This window comes from Salvelinus sp. IW2-2015, linkage group LG4p (genome assembly GCF_002910315.2).
Source record: "Salvelinus sp. IW2-2015 linkage group LG4p, ASM291031v2, whole genome shotgun sequence".
NCBI classification, from domain to species: domain Eukaryota; kingdom Metazoa; phylum Chordata; class Actinopteri; order Salmoniformes; family Salmonidae; genus Salvelinus; species Salvelinus sp. IW2-2015.
Genome location: NC_036841.1, coordinates 20,392,676 through 20,402,936, shown reverse-complemented (window position 1 = coordinate 20,402,936; position 10,261 = coordinate 20,392,676). Strand labels below are relative to the sequence as shown.

The 10,261-nt window shown below is 39.3% G+C and overlaps 1 protein-coding gene across 1 annotated transcript in view; it reads right to left on the bottom strand.

Moving 5' to 3' along the window:
• Positions 1 to 7,466, bottom strand: part of LOC111960685 (homeobox protein BarH-like 2) — a 13,720-nt gene extending 6,254 nt beyond the window's left edge. The window contains exon 1 of the mRNA XM_023982824.1: positions 7,016 to 7,466. Within this exon, the coding sequence (XP_023838592.1) occupies positions 7,016 to 7,202 (187 nt within the window). The 5' untranslated portion in view covers positions 7,203 to 7,466. The remainder of the gene's footprint in view (positions 1 to 7,015) is intronic.
• Positions 7,467 to 10,261: the final 2,795 nt, after the last annotated feature.

Genomic DNA, 10,261 nt, shown 5'->3' with positions numbered 1-10,261 from the left:
TCGTCTTGCTCTCCGCCCACCCCCCACCTCTCTCTATCTCTTTATCTATGCAGACAGATGCAGCAAGACGCCAGAACCAATAAAAAGTAACAAATGTCTGGGGTGGCCACCCACTGGAGCCAAGACCAAGGACGGCGCTCTAGCATAAACATAATATCTGGTGGAAAAAAACTTATGGCTTCAAATAAACAGCAGATCCCCATGGCATAATTTACAACTGAACTAAGACTGACATAGAAACTAATGCTCTGTCTGCTATGTGGCAGGAGAGAGGGATGTGTTGAGGAAGAAGATATAGAGAGAGATAAAATCCAATGACGGAGTAGAGAGGACATTATGCTGTCACATTACATACACAGAATACTCTTTCCCCTTGTGTGTTCCTCACTGCCTGTTGTGGATCTGCCTCTCTTATCTCTCCACCAACACATAGACAAGCTATATTATTCAAACCCTACACGCACAACTGAGAGGATACACCCAGGCAGACCGTGGTCTAAAAATTGTATCCCCTTTCTCTGACATTTTCAGTAATGTTCAGCAGTTATGGGAGCTGGTGTGACAGGGGGTTGGTTGGTCTGGGAGGTAATTGAGCATGGCACAAGGGGGGGGGGGGTTACTCGCTGCAGCCTGCCCCTACCATATCTACATCCCCCATTCTCTCAGACAGCACCTCGGGCTCATCCCTATATACATGACATCACGCAAGACATCATCGCAGGGCACTGAGCTCATCACTAATCGTTCACCTCGGAGAATCGCTGCTACTGCTGCTGTCTGGACATGATGCCTCCTTCCCTCCACAACGCTCTCTCTCTTTTTCTCTTTCTCTCTTTCGTTCTCTTTCTCTCTTTCTGTTTCTCTCCTATATTACCTCTGTCTTTGATGTTGAGATTGTGACAAACTGAGGTGAACTGTGCAGATGTCCTAACTTGTTTTTTATTAAATGGCATATTTATCTCTGTTACATTTTAACACATATATTTATCTTTCGGAAATATATTGGTATTATTATGGAATAATACAAAATACACCGAGATATCATAACATAATAAGTCCAAGTGATGAATTGTTCCTGTCATTTTAAATGAGAAGATTGATTGAAAAGCAAGAACGGAAACATCTTGATTTCTTTCACGTTCTTCAGGAAATCTCCTGTCAATGCAGAGCTTGAGGTTGTCTTTAGAGTTGTGACAGCTGTGTCTTTTGGATGCTTGTCAGAAGGGAAAAATCAGACCTCATGATGACTTTCCACTGACAACTGAGCTGGCTTCCTGAGCCCAGATCTGACACATTGTTGACAAGCGCCAATGCCCGGTCAAAAGTCTACAAATAAACCATTTGTGTAGGAGGGAGAGTGCACTCTGTCCATGCTAAAGCACACTGATACACTTGACAAGCACAATCGGAATGATCGGACTGGCACATGTGCTTGTGGTAGTCATTACAGACTAAATACTTCCTAATAATAGATCAAGAATAGGCTGGAAACATTTGATACACACATGCCTGTTTATCATACGGTATCGATAATGTAATCGTTATTGAAGTTTTTAAAAATTTAGATTTTTAGAGTTTAAATTACCTTATATACAGTACCAGTCAAAAGTTTGGACACACCCACTCAATGAAGGGTTTTTCTTTATTTTTCCTCTTATCTACATTGTTGAATAATAGTGAGGAGATCAAAACTATGTAACAACACATATGGAATCATGTAGTAACCAAACAAGTGTTAAACAAATCTAAATATATTTTAGATTCTTCAAAGTAGCCACCCTTTGCCTTGATGACAGCTTTGCACACTCTTGGCATTCTCTTAACCAGCTTCAACTGGAAAGCTTTTCCAACAGTCTTGAAGGAGTTCCCACATATGCTGAGCACCTGTTGGCCGCTTTTCCTTCACTCTGCGGTCCAACTCATCCCAAACCATCTCAATTGGGTTGAGGTCGGATGATTGTGGAGGCTAGGTCATCTGATGCAGCACTCCATCACTTTCCTTCTTGGTCAAATAGCCCTTACACAGCCTGGAGGTGGATTGGGCCATTGTCCTGTTGAAAAACAAATGATAGTCTCACTAAGAGCAAACCAGATGAGATGGCGTATCGCTGCAGAATGCTGTAGTAGCCATGCTGGTTAAGTGTGTCTTGAATTCTAAATAAATCACAGACCATGCCACCAGCAAAGCTTCTCCATGCTTCTTGGTGGAAACCACACATGCGGAGATCATCCGTTCACCTACTCTGCATCGCACAAAAACACTGCAGTTAGAACCAAAAATCTCAAATTTGGACTCATTAGACCAAAGGACAGATTTCCACCTGTATAATGTCCATTATTTGTGTTTCTTAGCCCAAGCAAGTCTCTTCTTATTATTGGTGTCCGTTAGTAGTGTTTAATTTGCAGCAATTCAACCATGAAGGCCTGATTCACGCAGTCTCCTCTGAAGAGTTGATGTTGAGATGTGTCTGTTACTTGAACCCCATGAAGCATTTATTTGGGCTAAAATTTCTGAGGTGCAGTTAACTCTAATGATCTTATCCTCTGCAGCAGAGGTAACTCTGGGTCTTCCTTTCCTGTGGCGGTCCTCATGAGAGCCAGTTTCATCAAAGTGCTTGATGGTTTTTGCGACTGCACTTGAAGAAACTTTCAAAGTTCTTGAAATTTTCCAGATCGACTGACCTTCATGTCTTCAAATAATGATGGACTGTTGTTTCTCTTAGCTTGTTTGAGCTGTTCTTGCCATAATATGGGCTTGGTCTTTTACCAAATAGGGCTGTCTTCTGTATACCACCCCTACCTTGTCACAACACAACTGATTGGCTCAAACGCTTTATGAATGAAAGAAATTCCACTAATTAACTTTTAAGAAGGCACACCTGTAAAAATGAAATGCATTCCAGGTGACTAGCTCATGAAGCTTATTGAGAGAATGCTAAGAGTGTGCAAAGCTGTCATCAAGGCAAAGGGGGCTATATTTTGATTTGTTTAACACTTTTTTGGTTACTACATGATTCCATATGTGTTATTTCATAGTTTTGATGTCTTCACTATTATTCTACAATGTAGAAAATAGTAAAAAATTAAGAAAAATGCTTGAATGAGTAGGTGTTCTAAAACTTTTGACTGGTACTGTTTATCATTTGAAGGCTTTGACAATGACAGTTACTCAGTAGAATGAGTCACCATTTTACTGTTTGCAGTGAAATCTCCAGCAACAAGCTCATTGGTTGTTTGATTTTTACTCCTTATTTTCTGCACCTTTTCTCTTTGTTTAATTGGATTCCAAGATGATGATTCAAGACTTGGCACTCAGAGGCCAAATGAACCTACAGCAACATGTACTGCTTTGGGTACATCATGTGGTGACAGGTTGAGAAGTGTTACATGAGACATATATTTCTTCACTCAACAGCCGTCTTGCCAAGCCAGCCCAAGTCAAACACTGCAGGGATGGGATGGGCAACAGGGTATGCTGCTTTTTAATCTGTTTCAACTCTCACAGATCAGATCAGTTAAGTGCCAATTTCAACTCAAATTTGGGTTTCATGAGATGTTTTGAGGTTTCTAGAATGTTATGTGTAGTGTTGTGATGCTATTTTCTCATTTTGAGATGGTACTTGTGTACCAATACGACGGCATTGTGTTTGCAGTGCAATCTACTGTAAAAATGGTGTGTGTGTGTGTGTGTGTGTGTGTGTGCGTGCGTGCGTGCGTGCGTGCGTGCGTGCATTTGGTGGTTGCATGGGTCAATACTTACTGTGTTAACAGAGACATGATCCTACTCCTCAAGCAAGCCTCATAGTTAATAGCAGGCCTTATTGTCTGTGGTGGATTAACTGTTCAAATGGGATGAAAACCCTTGGCTCTGCCTGCTTTCTTCCCTAAACCCTCAGCGGTGGCGTAGGACAATGCTGCAGTACCTGGGCCCCTCGAGGTCCACACCCTCCTATTTGGCCGTTTTTCATCGCGCTCTGATGTGAGATTACGCCGGAGTTGATCTTTATCTCTCTCACCTCCTTACAGAAATCCAACTAAAAGCCTTGCCCTGGGTTCTGCTGAGAGATAAGACTCAAACTGAAATATTGTAACCCGCCATTACACTGTTCACTGCTACCCAGCAAGGTAATGTTCTGCTGGAGGTCAGGTCTGTCTAGCAGGTCTATCACTCCTGTAGTTTTACAAGGCACAAAACGAGAACAGAGAATAGGCTCAGAGGTCATCATCCGGTTTTACTGTGAACACTGTCGTGAGGGCATTTGGCTTGGCACAGGTAAATGGACCAACGTGAAATGTAAAGCAAGGAGCAGAGAGGTGTGGTCCGTGACAGACAAAACCATCACAGAGCAGAGGGGGTTGTTGGATCAAAGAGAGGAGTAATCACTTTGTTGACATGTTGAGTGGTCTCTTACTAGTTGATGCCATATTATATCAAGAACAAACAAATATCTTGTAATTTGGGTAAAATTACCTGCCTGGGACCACTGTCCTATAGCAGCCTCTACTGGTAACTGCTGGAGCAGAAGCTCCACACTATAAAAATATAGAGTCCACTTTCACTGATGGGGACCACATCGGGCCAATGGCCTTTCACTGGCCCTGGGCCTATAAGCCTGCCAGCTTCTATATTGAGCGTTACAAGCCATTGAAGTGTGGGACTATACTGTGTCTCACACCCCCTCAGCTAAGTGGTGGGCACTGGGTAGTAATATGTGGGCTGGTTACTCTATCCATCCGTCACAGGGTTGCCAAAACCCTTTACAGTGCCCTCTGGCACACACCCAAACCCCACATCGCCTGCTATTTATACCTTTGTCACTGTCATCATCAAATTGCAGTGGCTATTTTTTCATAGTTTAGGCAATTATCATAATAGTTACTGGAGAGAGCAGTAGTCAATGTTGTTTTGACTCATAACAGCAGGATAACCCATTAAGAATGGATTTAGAAATGCTGCTGCAATTGAAGGACAAAAATGTGATAGTCTTTCATGCCAAATGTTTTTTAGGAAAATTAATTTGTCAATTCCCTGTATAATTATAACACAGTGGTGAAAGCTTTTATGACTGACTGCAGAACAACAGTAATTGTGTTTAAATGACAGTTAGTAAACCATGATAAGTGGGAAGAAAAGGGAGTTGATGTTGATGATGATTTAGAGAAATCAAGTGCTGCTAGATGATTTGTAAACAAAGCATTATCTGTGTCTTCACACTTTGTGCCAATGTTTTGTTTTGTGCTTTTTCAAATCTGCTTGTATTGATTAAGGAAGAACATGCAATAATTATTTGTTTTGATTGGCCTTTCGGGATACTGAATGAAGAATGAAGGTAGTCTTCCTCACTGAAACGGTTGGATCAAGTGCGCGTAACCCATCAATTTATGAGTTGTCCTGCAATTTACGAGATGACAATTGCAATGAATCTCTCTTCACAAAGCAACATACTTCTATGAATAAAGGTCATTGGGGCTGACTTGCACACTTTATCAGCATACTGTAAACTTTCATGGTGTTTGCACAATCAACTGTAGTGTCACGTGGACAAATGTCCATCAGTGATGGCATACTAACCTTGGCCTTAACCACCATGTACCTGCCCTCACCAATATCAAACCGTGGAACTCTGGCCACATCTTGCACCCCCATATACACGGAAAGAGAGTTAGGTAGAGGGCATTGCCCATGCTTCAGTAAATGCAATGTGGCAGCAGTAAATGTAATTCGGCAAGGCTCTGGGTTTAGCACAGCGCCCACATTAATCCTTCTGAATGAGGACAAGTGACCTAGTGGTTACGGCTCTAGAAACCAAAAGCCTGCTGTTCAACTAAGTGCAGGATTGGTTGTTGTGTGTTCTGAGTTTGTGTCTTTTGTCAGAAGAGAATATGTTAAATTAACAGTGTCAACATAATTAACGGGGAACTAGGTTTCATTTTACAAACCTCCTTGATTACAACACTGGGACATGGTTCATCCTGTATCTTTAACATGAACATAAAAGACTGATGCTGATAATGATCTGAATGTCAGAGTAATATATTAGACTACTAATCTAGACTGATTGGAGGGATTTGCTGATTGCTTGTGAGACAGTATTTTGAGGAATTGTTAAATAAATGTTGTAGGTCCCAGTGCATTAGGATTTAATTGTGAATGAAATAACATGGAATTACAGTTAAACTGTGAAATAATGTGTTGGGTTGGAAAAGGATTGATTCATTTCTGCTGTTTTAAAAGGAAATTAAAACGATCAAGTCTAATAAATAGGTTACTAAAACATTGGGGTCTACATTATCTACTGTACATGTTGCATTTATTTGGTGCTTTTGATTTCATAATTTCACGTGTTAAAGTTACATGACAAAATCTCTGTAAATAGCAGGCTATCACAATAGTATTCACCATCATATAGACCTTTGATAAATATAGACAGCAGGCCTAACAGGAATATAAAGGTCCACCATGAGTAAAAGTGCAAGTCAGACCAGTCGCCTGAATTCATTTTACACATGGTCCATTTCTATAGTGCGTGTCTTGCATTGTTAAACATTAATTGACAATCGTGACGTCTAATGTGATTCTGGACCTGTCCCTGTTCCGTATTTGCTTATATTAGAGTAGATTTATCGAAAATAAAGTCATGCAAATGCAGCTCAATTTCTCTAAAGCTATTATTTGACATGTAATAGATTCTGCACAGGTGTGTTGCGTCATGTTATGGTCTCTACTGACAACTGAATGTAAGATATTTTGTCAATAGTCCTAATATAACCATTAGCCTGAAGTATTTCGTGATATGAGTAGACACATGATGGACGATCGCTTGAGCGTTACAGAAGAATAAGAAGAATATGCCTATAACTCACTTTGTTCATGCTAAACAAAATCAGATGTAGTTTTAATACAATGATGATTAGCATTCACTGCATGCATAGAAATATTATATATAAACCATTAACACCATTATGCATTCATCAGCATCCCTTGATTTGACAGAGTTCAAGCATATTCACTTACCCGAACATGAGTGCAGAGGTTTAGGCCTAACGATGAGTGAAGGGCATACTGAGTAAAGAGAAAGTTTCTCAAAGTAATCACAAGTTTCCTTGGAAAGAATTTCGTCAATCATAAAAGTCTTGTAGCGACGCCTGGCTGCTTTCAGCTGTACCGGGGAGGAGAGTCTCAACTCGGCTTGACAGTGCATGATTTCCCGATGTGCTTGGCTTTCGCACTGTGCCCAAATATTAACTCAAAATATCAAAACGAAACCAGTTCAAACTTGAGAGTTGGGTCGTCTTCAAGCGATTTATTGATGCATTTTAGTTTTCCGTTTTCGGAACAGGCTTGCTTTGTTCTATCCCTGAGCCGTTCTAACTGCTGTTGCCTTCACCTTAGCCGCGCAGTGCGCTTCAGAGTGGTTATTATGATCTGAGTACAATGTGCCCGGACGCGCCGCTATATATAAACGATCTCCCCATACACATCTTTACTGCATGACACTCACTGCAGATGTCAATCAACGTCTCTCTCGCTCTCTCTCCCTCGCCCTCTCTCGCACTGTCCCTCTCTCTCTCCCACTATTCAATTCAAGGCGCTTTATTGGCATGAAAACACACGTTAACATTGTCAAAGCAAGTGAAGTAGATAATATACATAAGTGAAATAAACAATAAAAATTAACAGTAAACATTACTCTCACGGAAGTTCCAAACGAATAAAGACATTACAAATGTCATATTATGTATATATATATATATATACCGTGTTGTGACGATGTGCAAATGGTTAAAGTACAAAAAGGAAAATAAATCAACATAAATATGGTTTGTATTTACAATGGTGTTTGTTCTTCACTAGTTGCCCTTTTCTTGTGGCAACAGGTCACACATATTGCTGTTGTGATGGCACACTGTGGTATTTCACCCAGTAGATATGGGAGTTTATCAAAATCGTTTTTTTTTCTCCCGAATTCTTTGTAGATCTGCGTAATCTGAGGGAATTATGTGTCTCTAATATGGTCTAGTATGGTCTAATACGCACTATCTCTCTATGACTGACAGACACACTCTCTCTCGCTCAACCGCTCTCTCTATCTCAGCGCAGCCCAAACCGGTCTCGCTCCTTTGGTCTTCCCTACATACAGTCTAATTGCACAAGGAGTTTAAAAACTATATGATATGATACAATATCTCAGATGACCATTGGAGGTATTATTATTATTATCATTAGCATTATTATTATCTGCTTTAGTATTAGGCCTAACCTTTTATCAGCTAATTATTGTGTTCATATTATTTCTCCAAAAATCAATAAGACTACTGATTTTCAGACGCAATTCTCAACCTCGGAAATGACCTGGATGTGCATAGTTAATTGTAATAGAGAAGTGTGTAGCCTACTAAATAGAATGAATTGAAATGTTTGGTCATACAAAAGCATGATATTTTGTCACAAGCTTCAGGCCTATTATGTTAGGCCCAACTGGTGGGATTACAATGAATGTATAGGTATGCTACGTATGCATGTAATCTATTTGATGCATTTGGGCTCACACACAAATTAAAAATATACTATTATTATTGTAATAGCTATTCTTTAAAAGCAATCAAGGGATAATAAAAACTACTATAAACGACTATACTAACTGATGGGAATAAAATTAATGCATGTATATGTAGGCTATGTAGGAATGAATGTATTTAATCAATTTGGGCTTACACATCAATCAAAATCAAATTATTATTATAGTAGCTATTCTTTAAAAGCATTTAAGGGATAAGAAAAACGACTATAAACGAACAGTAACACTAAACATGTTTTGCAGTACAACGCGGATTGCAGACTACCGCGAGTATAATTATTGTGAGTTGAAAGATAACCTTTTAGCCTTTGATATTTCTTATGCACTTGTTTTACGATCGTCTTTTCTATTCCTAATTTACTTTCGCAGCCTAACACAATAACACACTAACGGTATTTTTTTAAATGGTAATAGCAGATTATTATTATTGTTATTTTATTGTTGTTATTGTGCCGTTAATTGTTTGATTATTTGTTTATTATGCCGTTATAACGATTTGTAGTCCTATTTGTCAACGAATTTGACGTTAAAACCAAAAAGCTATGGCATGGATATATTTTCAAGGTAAGTAAACAGCCGACATTTCAAACATAAAGACTCAAACATAAAGATGCGGTTTAAGTAAGATTATGTTCCGTTTACTTGCTAAGAAAAATGACGTCATTCAAATATGTATTATTTACCCTCAATTTAACTTCTGGCTTTATTACTATCAAGTGTTGTCGCATACCTATTGGCTATAGGATAACTGCCTAAACGCGAATACCTATATATTTTTAAATGAAACACAGAGAGGACTAACACAGAGAGGCAATTACTGATTCGTTTGTGTTTGTGGGTAACTGCCAAGATATAGGCCTACTGTCTTTCACATTTGAACTTTTGGGTCTTGAAAATGTAATTTAACTAAACTCATCTAGATTATTTAATTGATTTCACCAGGAAATAAACAGTTGCAGGCTATATATCAACTGCAGGGCCATCGAAAGTAATTACAGAAAATTGGGCAAAGTATACAAGAACACTGATAAATCAGTAGGCTTAGAGAAATACATTGTATTTTGTTGGTGAGTCTTATATGACCCTGCAACAGTTTAGGCATGTCAGAAATAATTTTATAGGTGACTGATAACAATACTCCAACCGATGCTAAAATGTCCAATAGAATAACCGATTATCTTACTCATAAAGTGAGTTAATTACTATCTACGCCCAAAAGTCCATTATAACCTACTTTCATTACTAGTTACAGATGCGAGGGATATTAGTAATCACTCACTCAAGTGTGATTCCTTAGCTGGCAGGCTGCATATTTTCCGTATGTTTTCCAATATGCCTTCAGGGGCTTCGATATGGTTGGACGAGGAAACTTCAACAGCGCTCCACCTTTGCTCTCAGTGGAACGTTTAAAATGTATTCCTGCTGAAGTATCATAAACTGAGATTGTAATACAACATATTTAATTAAAAGTTACAGATAGGCTATAATGAAAATGTAGGCTCATATATCACCCGATTGCTTTCCTGAAACGGCTCAGATAACCAACTCGATGTGCAGTTCAAAGGACATTATGTACATTTCAGATGGCTCATTTTATTCTGTGTGTTTAAGCAGAAGAAAGACCACAGCAGCGCTAACATCAGACGATAGTGTCAAGTTTACACTTTGAAATGGTGGCATGA